We start from the raw sequence: 17,629 nt of genomic DNA, 5'->3' as shown, positions 1-17,629 counted from the left end.
TTAATTAGTGTATGTACTCCATACACTTTTTTCCACAGTAATTGATTCCACAGATTTCTCAGTATAGAAGATAATCCCTAGATGGCTTCAACTAGCAACATGTCTTGCTTACTTGTTTAAGTATTTCTCAGACTGCATTTCTTGCAACATAACAAGTGAGAGAGTGGGAAGTTCCCCTATGGAACACATGACTTGGAAAACTCCAGCTGCAGCCAGACTATTTTATGTCACTGTCAATTTGACCGGATTTGAAACGTGGCCTTCCTCCGCTCCCATTTAAGGCAATGTCAAAACTCATTGGGACTTAAATGGGAGCAAGATCAGTCCCAATATCAGCAAGCCATAGGTACATTGCTCCACAATTACTAAATACCTCTCAAATATGTTCTTGAGGCGTCAGCTCTGCTTATTAAATCTCACACAAACAAATATGGAATAAAATATTAAAGAAAGCAGATTCCCTTACCAATGGATTTACTTCCCTTTTATTATAAATAAGAATACAAACCAAAGAATGTGGCCAGCAATACACTGAGTCTAGTACTGAGCTAGCAATCCACTCTCAAAGTTCTTTGTAGTGAGAACCTGTAAAGAAAAGCCTCACAGAAAAACTGGGAAAATAATTTAGCATTTTTAATAAGAGGGCCTTAAAGACATCTTGTAAACATCAAAGATGCGTGCAGGAATCCAAAACACCAGATGCTCTCAAATGGGTAGAGCTGTGTTTCTTCACAAATTTCTTCATTGTCCGAAACTTTTCCTTCTTGGCTTTGCAGCCTTCATGTGAAACATATTTGAAGTATTTGCAATCTAAAACAAAACGACGTTATAAACCACACTGTGATACAAACTGAAGAACACAAAATGCTTTTAATTTGCATAAGAGGCATTTCCCTGAGCACAAATGTTCCCTTAAAAGAAAAGTTTCTATAATAGAAGTCACTGGTATAAGAGGTGCATGCATAAGGCATATCACCACCACCAAATAAGCAGTTATAATATTTAGACCAAGAAAGTCTCCCACACATCCTCAAATGCAGTGATAAGTTAGATGTAAGTAACCGTACATTTCATTGGTTTTTTCTGGCAAGTCTAATTTTGTAATGGCCTTCAGATATATTAGGACTTAAGAGTGCAAAAAAAAAAAAAAAAAAAAAAAGTTTATTTAGCCCCAGAAAAGTAAGTATCTATACACAAGTCCTAATATTTAGTAAAACTAACGTGACCTATTCTCTCTTCAACATGTGCATATCACTTCCTTAGCTTAATGGACTTCAAGAAAGTCATCCTACCTCTGGAAATAAATTAGTTAACTGCCCACTTACTGGAAACAGACAGGTGTTCAGTGGATGCTTGTTGGAAGTAAAACTGGGCTCCTGATATTAAAAACAAGTCTGAAAGGTGTTAGTAATGGAAAAGCTGACCCATTAAAAGATGAATGACACTGCCTTTTGTTGGAAAATCCCAGCTACTTCACAAACTTCAGACTAATGCCTCAACCATCTACTTTACTACTATGGGCAGAAGGGACCTTACTCAGACAGGTCTCACTCTGTGGGGCAAGGAAGAAGGTGCATTGCTGCCTCTATGGCACTGTGCATCCCTCCTTGGGAATCCACAGAAGGTCCTCTGCCAGAGTTCTGGCGAGAGTGCTCTGCAGGAGCAAGGGACCAGCCATTTTCCACTACAGTCATCCCCCTCCTGATAGCATGGATTTTTACCTGGAAGTCTGATTAAGAGCTTATGCTGTTTGCAGCTCCTCACAGCCACATGAGGACTCTGCGCCTCTTGAATACAGGCCTATTTGTGGGGACAATGAGAAGCGGGACTTGAAATGGAAGAACCTAGGGCTGTGCACTGATGAGCCATAAGTGATTCACCCAAACACAGCCCCACTCCATTCCACAACTCTATCCTCCCTGTTTCAATTCCACTTCTCCCACATGGGCTCCATGAGCTGCCATCAAGCTACCCACCTCCCATAGCTCCGCTTGCCTCGGCTCAATAGACAGAGGACTGCTATACTCCAGTGTCAAGGCTTATAAATCAAATCACTCTCCTTGTATGCAAGTTTGGACACACAACATTAAGCAGGAAAGCACAGCGTATATTCAAGCACTAGGAAATTTGTTCGAATGATGACATAATGGTATCTCTCAAGTGTACATATCTTTCTATACAGGAGACCTTACTGATATCCTAGTGGTCACCGCAGATCTATTCTGTTCAGAGTCAGCCACCCAACTAAACAACCACACTCCAAAGACAGTTTCCAGGCAAACCACACCCAACACAGGTCTAGCTTTCTTGGGGTCCTATTGAGATAAGAATATAGTTCTTAAGTACTGAGTAACTCCCCAGACACTCTAATAATAGACAACACTCACTCAAGAAGCTGCTTCCTCATAGTATTTCTGGAATGACAGCTTCAGGGGTACTAACACTAATGTATCACTTGCTAATATTTCTTCTTGTGATCCTAATCTCCTAATTTTATTCTGTTTATTAGCTCATTCTTGTCTTGACTGCCAATGACTCAAAAAGGGGCAGATAAATCATTCATTCATTTCATTCAAAACAGGATGAATGTAGCTCAGTGTCATTTTCAGGGAACCAAAGCTGCAACAAGACCTGGGAGATGTGAACTACACCTCAATGGCAAATACCACGCATTTTAGAGCCTCTCTTGTATTCACCCTTGCAGGATCAAGCCAGCTTCTTTTTTCAAATCACGAGGCTGAAAATTCTTCCAGAACACAAATTAGACACGTCCCCTGCCATTAAAGCCTGAACTAGCCAATATTTCTATTCCACAGAGTAAAGATGATGATTTAAAATTACCTTTTCCCAACAAGATTCCAGCCACCAATGCTTTTTCACAAGCAAGGCTTTCATTTTCCTGCCAATTTCTTTTCGCCAAGTAGTGGCTAAAGTGGAAGGCTGGCCACCAGTCCTTTCTGGAGTTCCACTCCTTCCTGACCCAGTCAAGATGTTTGCTAGAGCTGGAGAGAGTTAATAGGTTACAGCTAAACTTGAGTTTGGTGGGAGGCATCCCTTTTTTTTTTTTTTTTTTTTTTAAAATAAAGTGGAAGTTACCAAAGCACTGGTCTGAGTGCTGCACCTTTCATATGTTGCTTACAGGGACCTGGACTGTGTGTGGTACTCAATCCACCACACATTTGATAGCCCTGTGGTGGCCACTACCACTTTTTTTTTCTGAGTAGCACTGCCAGCTGAAAAGAAAGTGTTACATTGCAGAATGCAGCACCATCTCATTTAAAGTCTGCATGCTGGCACTAATTAGGGTTTGAAATGAGAACTAAATTTTATATAAAAAATGGAGTGACATTTTAGCTGGTGTGCCAGTTTAGTACAATAGTAGTAAGCAAATTTAATAACTAGGTTTGCGAGAAATCTGATAGTGAAGTTGTTTCAGTTTAAAGGGGTGTGTAAATTTGAAGTGATGCCAGGGATGAATTTGTCCCAGTTGCCACTTAAGGGATGACAAACTGGCTGTTTTATGGAGGTAATTTTTCAATAAAATTAGAACTGTTACCAGGTCATTTGGATATACTCTAGGGTTGGCTCATGGACCAGGAGATTGCAGATAAGGTTGGTCTTTTGAACAGATTTCACTAAACAGAAACACCACTAAGACATTCCTGGTTTAATAGGTCAACTGTGAAAATATCTTAATTGAACAGCCACAAGCCTAGGAAGATTGGTTGATCTTTAAATAAAGGCTGTATTAAATCATTGAACATTGACCTATATGCTTTTCAAACACCACTTTTACTCAACACCAGATCTATTTGTAAAAAAAAAAAAGCATTACATTTACAGAGTATTTTACAGTGAGATATAATCCTGGTCTCAGAGAGCTTACTATTTGAGAAGTGTTTTTTAAAGATGGGAGCTAGAAACAACCTGGAGCACCTTTTACATACAAAATGTGCATACTATGTTAAAGGGCACCACTGACACACTCAGCTAATCTTATGAATGGTTCAAGTGAACAGTTTGCCTTTGACAGAGTAGAGAAGCCTCCAGGAGCACCCCTTTGAATGACTTCATTCACCACTCCTCTGAAGTCTACTCATCACAGTAAATTTCTAACCAAGGTGGGCTGCTTAGAGATGGCTTCCTTTGGAGTTGTAGTTAATGTCACTCTGTGCTGGTCAGAGAAGAGATCAATCCTTGGTGGCTCCGAAACTCACTATCCACACAATAAGAAAAGGAGTACTTGTGGCACCTTAGAGACTAACAAATTTATTTGAGCATAAGCTTTCGTGAGCTACAGTACAGCTCACATCATCGGATGCATTCTGTAGCTCACGAAAGCTTATGCTCAAATAAATTTGTTAGTCTCTAAGATGCCACAAGTGCTCCTTTTCTTTTTGCAAATATAGACTAACAGGGCTGCTACTCTGAAACCTATCCACACAATGATCACCTTTTAAAAAAAAATTCTTGCAGTATTCTAACAATAGCAGATCAAACACTTGCCAGTTTACTCTTCTGTTCAGTAACATGGCAAGCATGTGAGAGGATATAAGAGGACAATTTTCTTGCTACTAAAGTGCATATATCCTAGTTTCCATGTGGACTGACACTGTAATGTTTAATTCTCCTAGTACGGCAATAGAAGATACTATACTTACTTCTCCAAGATCTGTTTTGCTAAACAGCTCCAAGCTTTTACATGCTCCTTCCACCCAGCAAAATCCAGGAGTGTGAAAATAATCTCCAGCCCCAGTCTATGGTGTTTTCTTTTTTCTGGTATTAGAATAGGTCAAGTTAAATGAACAATCCTGCATTTTTTCATAAGACAAGCGGCAACAAGAGGTAGTTTGCCTTCATTCTGCTGGCCATGGTGATGCCTTCTTCATAATTCCAGACCCAGTTCTTCCTCCTCCTACTGGAAACCTAGCAAGGTATATCTGTACTCAAGGACAGCTTCTTAGTTTTTGGAACATAGCTTATATTGGAGCTGCTCTCTGTCCTTTTAATCCTGCTCGATGACTGCTGATTGAAGAGGCTGCAAGACCAACCATCCAGCAGAACCAAGTTCACTCATCCTAGACTGACTGTCTTACAGTGTGGCTGCTGCCTCTGATCAGCAGATCCCTACAGCTCAATAATGATGCTCCTGACTGGTCAGTAATGGTTGCTACCAAAGATCATCTGCCCTTCCTGAGGGGACTGAACATACTGCTTCTGGATTGTTCCAAGCTCCCTCAAGCCCATAGAGAAAAAACTGACTCAATCACAAATCCCCACAGCAACCCACAGTGTTAGTCCACAGACTTCCAGGCTAGTCCAACAAGACAACATTTACTACTGTTTACTAGATACAATACTTTTCTCTTATAGTCGACCCGTGCTATGAATACAGTTCTTAAAATTTCACTTGCAGCAAGTCAGAGTAAGCGATCAAGGAAGCTGTTTGTTCCTCATTTGAAGCGACTCACCACTACACATGGTAAAATACAATAATTAACAATAAATCTCAACACACATGGAGGCTAGGTAGCACACTAATTTAAAAACATCTGAAAAATTATCCTAATATACAAGATGTTCCCTGCCAAACTGATCATTCAAAACAGTTAAATGGATTTTCCAAAAATATCATGCGTGTGCTGATAACACAAGAGATACTTCAGCCTAAAGGGGAACTTTATAAGGAAGACAAGTGAGGCCGGGGCAAAGGGAAGAAAAGAACTTGGAATTAAAGAACCGTCACCACACTGCCTACATGCTACATTATATTACATTTCAGAGGATCAATTCAAGAGAAGGGTCTGACTTGCATTGTAAGAGATTAGCACATCAATATGGGGGCTAGGCCAATTCTATAATTATTTTCAGATAGACAAAGATAAGATCCATTTGAAGGAGATGTGGGTTTTGTTCTTGGATCTAATGAATACTACATACTGAATTCAGGCAGAGTGCTGCACATCAATCCTTTCTGAAAGTCAGAGGCCTCATTAAGGTATCATGTTGGGCACCTGACACTGAGGTACACCAAATCACTAGTCAATAATGAGATCTTGGTTGTTTGCCTACACACTCTGACAATTAGCGTCTGCACATTTTTATACAGACAAGCATTTGGTTGCAGAGGTTTGTAACTATCTGTCAATGCAACTGTCTTCTAGACTCCTGTCCTCCTTACACCTTAGTTTTAGTATGTTTAAAATACTTTAATAAAAAAAAAGAAATAGGAAAAAGCCAAACAGCCATTCTAGGAAACTTGTATTTAGAATAACCTAAAGGAAAAGAATATGGGTATCCAAAGACTTACTTGATTTTTGAAGCATAGCATTATAGTCCAACATTAATTCATGAGAGGGAACAATCTCGTGCAAAATCTGGGAAAAAAAAAGTTTGTTATAGAATCTTCAAAAAGATTTGCAGAGTCCACACTTCTGCTTCACCCAGATATCTGGTTTTTATTAAAATAAACAGTTTAGTCCTTTAATTTGGTCATACAGAACAACTTCAACAAACAACACTTAGGGCTAAATTGCACTTTTAAGATGCTTCCTATGATGGGGAGGAGCAGTATCTTGGTGGCAGGCAGTTCACAGAGGCGTTGTGCCCAATGCAGACAACATTTATCAGGAGCTGCCAGAGGCAGCATATAATACACCCTTTAGCAAAGTGCTGTGTGCGCTCCTCTTGGACAGACCCAATTTCATTGGCTGGTGATGCACTAGTGCTGGTCCTATTTTTTCCCCACACTCGTTCTCTCTGGAGTTTTTAATGCAACAGTCGGTGCTAGTCCACAATCCTTGCATAGCAGAGGGGCAAGATGTGTTCCTTGTATCTGCCCTCCCTTTTGTGCACCCACATATGACTAGGCACAACCTAGCTCTTAGTGTTCATTACTTCCCTCTTTTGCATTAATTTCACTTTTTCCCCAGGGTTTCTTTAGTACACTAGCTCTGCACAGTCTTTTCCATTTTGACTGACCCACTCAGATGTTCCACAAGATCCATTATTAACCAGTGACAATGATCCCACCCTCCCACCTCCAACAGAACAAGGAGTGGAACCAATCAGCAATCAGAAAGGAATGGAGAAAAAAGAAAATGCATTTATTTTAATGACTGGAGTAGAGAAATCTACTAGGACCAGAAAAGACATCATCCAATAGCCAGAGAGAACTAGATTCATTAAATGTTTATCCAGATGCTGAGCTTTAAGAGGTACATCTTGAACTTATTTGATATTTGATCATTAGACTATAGAAAAATGCATTAGTTAGTAGAAAGAATAGTATATGGAAATAGTCTAAATCAAAGACTTAAGGTACAGTGGTAAACAGCATTCCCCTCATTAGGTACTTTTATGGCCCTCGGTACCATACCATCTTGGCATCTCAAAACACATGGCGAACAGAAATAAACTTCAAAATACATAACAAAGACTAAGAACAGCCACTGACTAATTGGGGAATTCTGGACAAGTAACTTCGTCTTACTGAGTTTCAGCTTACCTTGCTATAAAGTGTCTATAAACCATTGCCCTCAAAGGGGCATTGTGATTACTAGACCACATTGCCTTTTAGTTAGTGAGGAACTGGGAAGAGATACCTGGTTTCTAACGCCCTAATCAGTCACTGATTATGGGCCCTTGGATAAGTCACTCCATCTGAGTGAACTCATGGAGTTTTGCTATTGTCTACAATGGGGTCAGGATTGCACACTCTGTGCCTACTTTCCTCATCTCGGAGATTAGGATATTGGCTTTTTAAAAGCACTGAACTCCATTATTTATATCGCTACGTATGAGCCTTATAAATACTGTGATATGCACACTGCGTACACATGTATAGTTATTGGTAAAATGGTCTGTTTTCCCATTTTCAAACAACTTATATAAATAATATATACAATATTGACTTTAAGATACAACAAGTGAAAATCAGCTATATTGAAAGAGAAGAGCTTTCTTAATTGCCAAATAGTTTGTAAGATTTTTCTTTAGAAAAATTGTGACAAACTGGTAAAAATCATCCTTGTGTTCTCCCTCAAGAAATTTCAATGCAATTTTTTGCTTTGACTCCAATTTGTAGAACGAGGTTAATTTGCAGAACTATTGTTTAGTTCATCCCAAACTCCTGGGTGAGATGAAAATCTCAACAGTACTGGCTATATGCAATTTTGTAAAATATAGGAACATTTGGTGCATCAACGTTTAAGTTAAAAACAAGTCAAACTTATGAAGCAATGTTAGAACATACACATTAATGAAAGTTTCAGAGTAGCAGCTGTGTTAGTCTGTATTCGCAAAAAGAAAAGGAGTACTTGTGGCATCTTAGAGACTAACGAATTTATTAGAGCATAAGCTTTCATGAGCTACAGCTCACTTCATCGGATGCAATCGCATCTGATGAAGCGAGCTGTAGCTCACAAAAGCTTATGCTCTAATAAATTCGTTAGTCTCTAAGGTGCCACAAGTACTCCTTTTCTTTTTATTAATGAAAGTGTTTTGGTGCCACCAAGTGGTTAAAAATATTATAAACATGGTAAGCAAAAAAATTTACTGAAGTTTAGGGAGCAAGGGCAAATCAATTCATAATTACCTAAAGGAAACAAAATTGGCTTAGCGTAGAGAGGGCACAACTACCAATGGACAACAGTAATTGGAAGTTTTACTGTATCTTTGTTCCACAGTTCACTGAAAATGTCAGACACCAACTGCTAGGCAGGATGACTGAAATCAGTGTGCAAAAAGAGCAAACACCAAATTGTTTTCTTCAGTAAATTAAATGTAAAGATAAAACTAGAACAGCAGCAACATATGTTATATGCAAGCCTATTTACGTGGGTCCAGAAAGCTATACCAACACCTTTTCTGAACTAACTGGAAACGGTTAACATACAAAATGGAGAATCAGTCCCAAAACTGATCAAGACTAACAGACAGATTTGAATTTAGACATGTCGTGTGAAAGACGGACGGCAGAAGATGTTATTTGCTCTGCACTCGACCAATTCCAAGTTTGAGTCTGCATTTTGGTGTCCTGTCAATCTCACCTAGGCATCCCACTTCCTTTATGATCAGTGTACACTGCAGACTGCAAAATACGACTTACCAAAATGGTTGGATAAGTTCTACTTTGCAGCAACACCATGTGCACACTACACAAAGAAATGAAACAAGATAGCCAAGAATTCTCATGTGCTGCAGGCTATACAATATATACTGAGTTAACTGTGTGATCGGCTGAACATAATGGGAGTGAAACAGTAGAGAGAAAGAACAGAACAAGAAGCGGATGATGCTCTGGGATGTAAAAACCAAAAGAAAAAGATTGTGATCGTGCAAAGCCCTTAAGCATATATGTAAAGTTAAACACATGCTTGAGTGTTTTACTGCATCAGGGCCTACATGGCCATGTCTATACTGCAGCTGGAGGTGTAATTTCTAGCTTGGGCTAGCACACTAAAAACACTGCAGTGTAGCTGCCCTGGCATGAGCAGCGGCGTAAGCTAGCTGCCAGAGTATAATCACACCCAGGATCCCAGTTCTGTACTCAGGCAGTTAGCCTGAGCTGCCAGACACGCTGCCACAGCTACACTGCTATTTTTAGCACAGTAACTCGATCAAAGCTAGAGTACATACATCTACTGGAGCTGAAAATTACAGCTCCATGGTGAGAGAATCTGTAAGGGTATTAACAAAGGGAAAAGAATGTGTATGTGTTGAACTCATTGTGTGCAAGTACATCCCATAAACCCTCCTCTTCTGTCTGCAGACAGATACCTAACTTTCACCCTCAAATGCCTTGCAAACTGACACAATGACCTTCCCCCCCCCCTTTTTTTCCTGACAACCTTTGTTAAGTCACAGGCAGATCAATGTTAGTGCTAGAGAAGTAGAGAGTTTCTTTCCCCAGCAACTCTCTGTGTTTACAATGGCAGGTACTCTACTCTTCAGAAATAATTTGTATTTTTAATCTAAGAGGAATACATATTATTGTTATATGGTAAATACAAATAATCTAAAAGGAGAACTACCATGTGACAAATTCTCAATCCAGCATGGTGCCTAAGTAATTGCCTGTGTGCTTTTTAAAACTAAAAAAGCAGACCATAACTATGGCATACATTAAATGAAACAAACATCAACACCTCCTTCCCTGGAACAGGTTGATCCAGAAATTTCCTGACATTTCAGTTAAACACAAATATAAAAAACTTACAGGGCTATAGAAGGTGATACCAAACATGTAGGGGGGGAAATTTAAGGATTTTAAACTTCACACAATTTGCTATGTGGTGTCAGGAGGCTTGCAATATTTTGAGGGTAGAATTTGGTTTCTCTTCTGTCCAAGTGTGTTAAAAATTTTGGACAAAATCTGTAACAGCTGATACAGGTCATCAGCATAAAGCTGAGAGAGACTTTTGAAAAACAATTTTTAATTTAATTTATGTTCTGCAACTAAAGTTATAAAAACCTCTATTAAAACAGTCCAAAACTTGTACCTTGAGCACAGACATCAGTGTCTTCTTTGATTCACCATGTCTCTTTAGGAACTGATAGTAATAAACATGAGCATTGGGATTGGGAGGAAACTTTGAGTTGTAAGCATACTCGCTTAACACCTGCCGGACTTCATCATAATCCTCATAGAATTCCAATAGCTATGGAAAAGAAAATGTAAGCACATTGTTGGTGCCTGACAGCATAATAATGATCAGAAATATCCACAACTAGTTTTAGATTGTCACAAACTGTACAGTTATGACAATCCTGTTCATACCACCACTAGGATGGAAAGGAGCCTTTTGCTATCATTACACAAAGTAGATCAAAATGTTACTCTTAAACCCATTTTAGTGTTTGAGAGGTCCTTGTTTGACAACCCTGAAGAATTAAGTCCTCTACAGGTCAGATAGAAGTAACTGCACTGCAAGCTTCCCCATACTCTTGCCCCACACAACCTCTAATGCATTCCAACTTTAACCTGGAGAGATCCTCTCTAAGCACCAAGTTAGTGCTCCCAATGACTAATTCTATTCTTGACGTCTTTGCAGCTCTGAAAACAAAGACTCCGATCCAACTCCTACTGGAGTCAAAGGAAATACTCCCTTAGATTTAAATAGGAATTGGACTAAGACTAGCGAAAATTAAGGAAAACTGCAGTGAAGCTTTTCTGTAACTGTGTGAGGCACCAAATTTTTTATTTTACAGTGCACAATACAGTAAGCCCAGCAACACTAGATGCTTCTGGACTAGTACTTAACAATGCTAATAGATTTCCATTTAAATCTAATGTCTCTTAATAATGCTCCTCTTACATGCAATTCACTTTCCACTATATATATGAAAATATTCATATCTAGAAGTCATTAAAAGCACTGCAAATACATTAAACAGCTAAATATTTATATATTAAATAATTGCTGTCACTGTTTCAGTATTTCTTTTCAGTGAACAGGACTGCTGTCTCTCCATGACAGTGGTCAACTTAATGAGACAGCATAGCCCCTGGAGGAGGTAGAATCATGTGAGGCAGACAAGCACTAAAGAAAATCAAGTGCCATTAGCAACTCTAGAAAAATCAAACTGTTTCAAAGCTATTTTAAGTTTAATTCAACTTTAAAAGTTAGTTGATTTAGCAGTTATAATCAGAAAATCAGACTGCAGGATTCCATATTTGTTCTGTGACTTCAGTATCCAACTATAATCAGCTGATAATTAAAAGAGGATTGTTCCGTTTGTGCAGCAGACAACCTGTGATCTGAAAAAAAATCAAGCCATGCTCTAATTCTGGCACCATTACCAGTAACAAAAAAGCTTGCAATCAGTTTACCTAGTGATTTTACTAGTAGACTCCTTGCTTGTATTCTCATAGTTACGTTGGACTGCAGTGCCACCAGGAATAAAAAACTTGCTTTCATAAGTAATGTAAGCAGATGTGACATTAAGACACTACATATATTGTTTGAAAAGCTAGCATTTTCAGTGTCCCTTTCTTAACTAAAACTTAATTGCAAGGGGTGAAACATCAGAAAACGTTACACTTTGATCTAACCACTTTGTCTAAAGATTAGACAAAGGAACATTTAAGTAATGTTTGCAAAAAAAAAAAAAATAAAATAAAATAAAATAAAATAATAATAAAGTGCTCTTACGTCCACATAGCACTTCACAAAAGGGTCCCAAACTCCAGGTATTTTAATTATCTCCTTGAGATTCACTGCTGCCTGCCGAAAGAAACTGTGCATTTCTTGTTCAACAGAGTCTGCAAAATCACCATCTGCCAAAAGATAGAAGGTTTTTTAAAAATTTATATGAGTGATAGTCTCACAAAGTCAGGACCCAAGCCATGGTGTGCTTTACAGAAAAAAAGTCAACACCTTGAATCCAACTTCAAAGAAAGCACCTTAACCCAAGAGAATGGAGCTCAGTGAGAGCTAAAAATGAGAATGACAAAGGAAGAGTTAGTATATTTATAAAACAAGTGCAGAAGATAAGAAATATTTTTATACTGAATCGAGATTTAAGGAGCTCGGTTTGGGAGGATTAGATCTTAGCTGAAAAATTTTAGTAACCATCTTCCTGCCTCACCTACCCCCACCCACCAAAAGTTAAATAAACTGTGGAGCTAACTAGTCTTGTGGTGTGGGTTTTTTGGCAATTAAGTTAATTATCAAATTATAAACTTATAAAAATCTTACGGATCTTGCCTTATAGACATGACAGTCTGACTAAATTATCTGAGGCTTCATTTTCTGTTACAGCAAAATAGGTAAATAAAATAAATCTAAACAAATGTCCATTTTATTCAAATAATATATGTAATCCTATCAACTCTACAAAGATAATAAACTAAAGAATTAAAAATTAAATATGAAAGTCAGTTTCTAAATATGCATATATGGCAGGCAGCTGACATGCAGAAAAGACTACCTATAAACAAAAGTTTTCTGATGGATCTCCTTTGATTAAGCATTCTCCATTAGGAACCAAAAATCTTTGAAACTCTCATTTATGCCGTTGCCAGGTTATCTGAACTCCGAGTAATTGACAAGTCTCTTTAGTAGTATAGTTTTAGAATATTTTCCAAGGACACGGAGCTTCAGGTAGATGATTTTTTAATGTCTACTTGCAAAAAAAAAAAAAAAAAAAAAAACTTAAAAAAAATGGTGTTTCTCTTATGAGGAAAGTAATTTTATAGGTAATACTTATAATTTTCATTCAGATAAAACTCTCAGTTGCTGAATGTAAGAGGAATTAAGGGCCCAAACAACTTTTTTAAATGACTAGGATCCTGAGCTTGGATTTTCATCTACCTTTATTTTAAAAATTTGGCTTATAATAAATATGACTTCTTGCAAAAGTTTCAGGGCACATAGATACAACAAATGACTTTTTAAACAAATGTCAAACAAGATTCCATTGCGACTTTCCACCTCCTCCCCCAACTATCTGGCATGAAAAAGCATGAGAAAGGAATTCCAGAATCAAGGTCTTGCCCTTGAGAACACGAGCCAGCTTCCCCTTTTCTTCATTTAAATGTGGGGACTGTTAGCTCCAATGTCCCACCTGATCTCCACTCCCATGGTGGTACACGGAGGAGATTTCTCAGGAAGCCAAGATACTGACACTATAAACCTGGCCTCAAATCAGATCGAGTTTATCATGAAGTAGATAGAAAATTACACCCAGAAATTCAGATTTTTCTCACTGAGAAGGCAGCCAAGGTTCTTGTCCTCCACTCAGAACAGTTCTTCTGGAGGAGACCTTGCAGATCCAATGAATGAATGCTTTTTATTTTTTTTTTTTTTAAATAAAAAGCATGCATCAGAATTTTAAAAGTTCTCTGCTGCAAGTAATCAGACTGAATGCAGCGTTCACCACCAACATTCTAACCTATGTCCATGTTTCCTCCTTCAAGAATCATCTGCAAGCCATAGTGACTTATAAGAATGACTGAACTGAACAGCTCCTTTTATCTAAAGAATGCAGCACAGGTACTCACCAAGCTCTAACATGGCTTTTCTTTTTTTGGCCCAGTTATAGTAGTCCAGCAGCCCCTTGTAAGCTTGAATGAGTTTCAATTCTTTATCCTGAGCAATTGTTTGTTCTCCATACCTCCAGCCTTCTGCCAGGGACAGATTTTGGTAGGCATCATCTACCAGTCCATTACACAGGAGGTGAAAGACATGCTCTAAACAGACCTACAACAATTTATAATATTGAATTTTATGTCATACAGATCAGACTGTCCTGACAGCACACTGCAATTTTACCTCCTACCATACACCTGCAAAAAAGAGCCATATTATTGGCATCAATACAATGTAGCCTAAATACATTTTAATTAGAACGGTGACTGAATTGAAATATTTTAATTAGAAGTTTTTAGGGCTGTCAAGCGATTTAAAAAATTAATCACTATTAACCGCGCTGCTAAACAAATTACAAATATTTGCACTGTAAAAAACAAAAGAAATAGTATTTCTCAATTCACCTCATACAAATACTGTATAGTAGTGCAGTCTCTATGATGAAAGTTGAACTTACAAATGTAGAATTATGTACAAAAAAACCTGCATTCAAAAATAAACCATGTAAAATTTTAGAGCCTACAAGTCCACTCAGTCCTACTTTTTGGTCAGCCAATCACTCAGACAAACAAGGCTGGTTACAATTTGCAGGAGATAATGCTGCCTGCTTCTTGTTTACAATGTCATCTGAAAGTGAGAACAGGCATTCACATGGCACTGTTGTAGCTAGCATTGCAAGATATTTACATGCCAGATGCACTACAGATTCATATGTCCTTTCATGCTTCCACCACCATTCCAGAGAACATGCTTCCATGCTGCTGATGTGTTCTCCTTGATAATGATCCAAAGTAGTGAGGACTGATTCATGTTCATTTTCATCTGTCAGATGCCACCAGCAAACATTCCATTTTCTATTTTGGTGATTTGGGTTCTGTAGTTTCCGCATCAGTGTTGCTATTTTAAGACTTCTAAAAGCATGCTCCACACCTTGTCGCTCTCAGATTTTCGATGAAACTTCAGATTCTTAAAACCTTGGGTCGAGTGTATAGCTATTTTTAGAAATCTCACACTGGTACCTTCTTTGCGTTTTGTCAAATCTGCTGTGAATGTGTTCTTTCTCCAAGACTGCTATAACATGAAATATATGCAGAATGCGGGTAAAACAGAGCAGGAGACATACAATTCTATGCCCATGGAGTACAGTCACAAATTTAATTGATGCATTATTATTATAATATTATTTTTAAAGGAGCAACATCAGTGTGGAAGCATGTCCTCTGGAATGGTGGCCAAAGGATGGGAGGGGCACACAAATGTTCTAGCATATCTGGCACGTAAATACCTTGCAATGCCGGCTACAAAAGTGCCATGTGAATGTCTGTTCTCACTTTCAGGTGACGTTGTAAATAAGAAGCAGGCAGCATTATCTCCTGCAAATTGTAACCAACCTTGTTTGTCTGAGTGATTGGTTGACCAAAAAGTAGGACTGAGTGGACTTGTAGGCGCTAAAGTTTTACATGGTTTTGTTTCTGAGTGGAGTTACGTAACCAAAATAAATACATACATACATACATACATACATACATACATACATCTGCATTTATAAGTTACACTTTCACAATAAATAGATTGCACTACAGTACTTATATGAGGTGAACTGAAAAATACTATTTCTTTTATCATTTTTACAATGAAAGTATTTGTAATCAAAAATATAAAGTGAGCACTGTGCACTTTGTATTCTGTGTTGTAACTGAAATCAATATTGAAAATGTAGAAAGACATACAAAAATATTTAGTAAATTTCAATTGGCATTGTTTTGTAAAAAAATGCGATTAATTTTTTTGAGTTAATCATGTGAGTTAATTGCGATTGACAGCCCTAGTTATTTTGCATGGATTTTTTCATTCAAATGATGTATCTGCAGAAAATGTTGGAGATAAATACAATATTAGGAAAAGGAGAGAGAAAAAAGTATGGACATTGCTGAGAAACTAAATGATTTTTTGCATCAGTCTTCACCATAGAGGATGGTGCTGGGGAGACATATCCCAGACCTGCTCTTTTGTGGTAATAAATATGAGGTACTAACAGCAATGGAGGTGTCAAAACAAGTAGTGCTAGTACAAGCTGTTTATAAAGCAATAAGTCACAAGCCAGATGGTAAACATCCAACACTTCTGAATGAACTTAAGTATGAAGTGGTTGAGCTGCTAGCAAAAATATCCAATCCCTCACTAAAAACAGCCACTATTCCAGAGAATTAGAAGATAGCAAGTATATAAGGCCCTTCATTTTCAGTTTACTGATTTTTACCAAAAATTTCCAAGGTTTTATAAATGCTATTTTTTTTTTAATTAAACTGCTTTTCACCTGAATTTTGAACAATTACATGAAAATACTAATTATGTTAAGCAAATCCAACACATTACATTAGGTCAATGTGTTTTTGTTAATAAATTTGTCTAAGTGTAAATGAGAAGCTGTCTGTTAAAGTAAGGCAGCGTTGGGGAAAATAAAGACAGATACACACACACGTCTATGTACTGGTAATGTACAGTTCACAAAATAAGTCACAGCATTAAACTGCTTTTACTTACAATACCCTGATGTTTCTCTATTGGTTGATTTTTTTTTCTGTCCTCCCATCCCAATATTAACTCTGATATTTCCCCAGAAAACTGAGGTTAATTTTTGCACTGATTTTCACCCACTTTTTAAATTTTTCTGTAATAAACTCTGATAAATTCCTGGGAAATTTTAAATAAAATAAAATACTGAAAATGCAGGAGATTGCAAGTGCTGTAATTTAAAAAAAAAAAAAAAATACATAGGGTTTGTTTTTTTTCTTAAAAGGAAATGGTGGTGATCTGGTGAATCATACCAGTAAACCCTGCATCTGTAAATGTCAAATTGGTTTAAAATAATAAACTAGAGCAAGAAAACATCTGTAAGATTACAATATGATGGTGCCCTAACCAGCAGATTCAACAAAAGAAAATCATGTCTCACTAATCTATTACAATTCTTTTAACAGATTGATAAAGCAGTACATAGAGGAGAATCAGATGATAATTTATTCAGACTTTGAAAAAGTCCTTAATGAAAGGAACAGCAGGTACTTGTTGAAGGTGGAAGGGTAAGGAAGAAGAGAAGAGAGGCTAGTCCTATAGGAAAAGCGGAAGAGTCAAGGGAGACTACACCAAATATGAGCCCCAGGAGGATACAGGGTGGGTTGAAGAAGATTATAAGGGAAAATAGGAATGGAAAGAACTTGCAGCCAGAGGGAACAGGGGAAAGACTAGAGAATAGCACCGTCACCAGGAAAAGGCAGGTCTATGTGATCGGGGACTCTTTATTGAGAAGAATAGACAGGCCTGTAACTAGAGCTGATCCAGAGAATAGAAGGGTGTGCTGTCTTCCGGGTGCTAAGATACGGGATGTAGACCTGAGGTTGAAAAGGATCCTAAAGGGAGCGAGAAAGAATCCCCTAATTATCCTTCATGTGGGAACAAATGATACGGCTAGATTCTCGCTGGAAAATATTAAGGGAGACTATGCTAGGCTGGGAAAGACGCTTAAGGAAATTGAG

At 37.8% G+C, this 17,629-nt stretch overlaps 1 protein-coding gene across 7 annotated transcripts in view; it reads right to left on the bottom strand.

The window, feature by feature from the left end:
- Positions 1 to 469: 469 nt before the first annotated feature.
- Positions 470 to 17,629, bottom strand: part of TAF1A (TATA-box binding protein associated factor, RNA polymerase I subunit A) — a 29,890-nt gene continuing 12,730 nt past the window's right edge. For 5 of the 7 annotated variants that reach the window (XM_043511725.1, XM_043511728.1, XM_043511726.1 and 2 more), the window contains 7 exons: positions 14,006 to 14,204; positions 12,156 to 12,280; positions 10,503 to 10,661; positions 6,311 to 6,377; positions 4,662 to 4,776; positions 2,842 to 3,002; positions 470 to 810 (listed from right to left, as the gene is read on the bottom strand). In XM_043511725.1, the coding sequence (XP_043367660.1) occupies positions 668 to 810; positions 2,842 to 3,002; positions 4,662 to 4,776; positions 6,311 to 6,377; positions 10,503 to 10,661; positions 12,156 to 12,280; positions 14,006 to 14,204 (969 nt within the window). In that variant the 3' untranslated portion in view covers positions 470 to 667. Of the gene's footprint in view, positions 811 to 1,721; positions 1,801 to 2,841; positions 3,003 to 3,078; positions 3,234 to 4,661; positions 4,777 to 6,310; positions 6,378 to 10,502; positions 10,662 to 12,155; positions 12,281 to 14,005; positions 14,205 to 17,629 lie in introns of those variants that run through there. The other 2 variants (XM_043511727.1, XM_043511729.1) reach the window with 2 other exon arrangements.

The sequence above is a fragment of the Dermochelys coriacea genome, chromosome 3 (genome assembly GCF_009764565.3).
Source record: "Dermochelys coriacea isolate rDerCor1 chromosome 3, rDerCor1.pri.v4, whole genome shotgun sequence".
NCBI classification, from domain to species: Eukaryota; Metazoa; Chordata; order Testudines; family Dermochelyidae; genus Dermochelys; species Dermochelys coriacea.
Note: the sequence above shows the minus strand (reverse complement) of the source record. Positions and strands in the feature narration are given on the sequence as shown.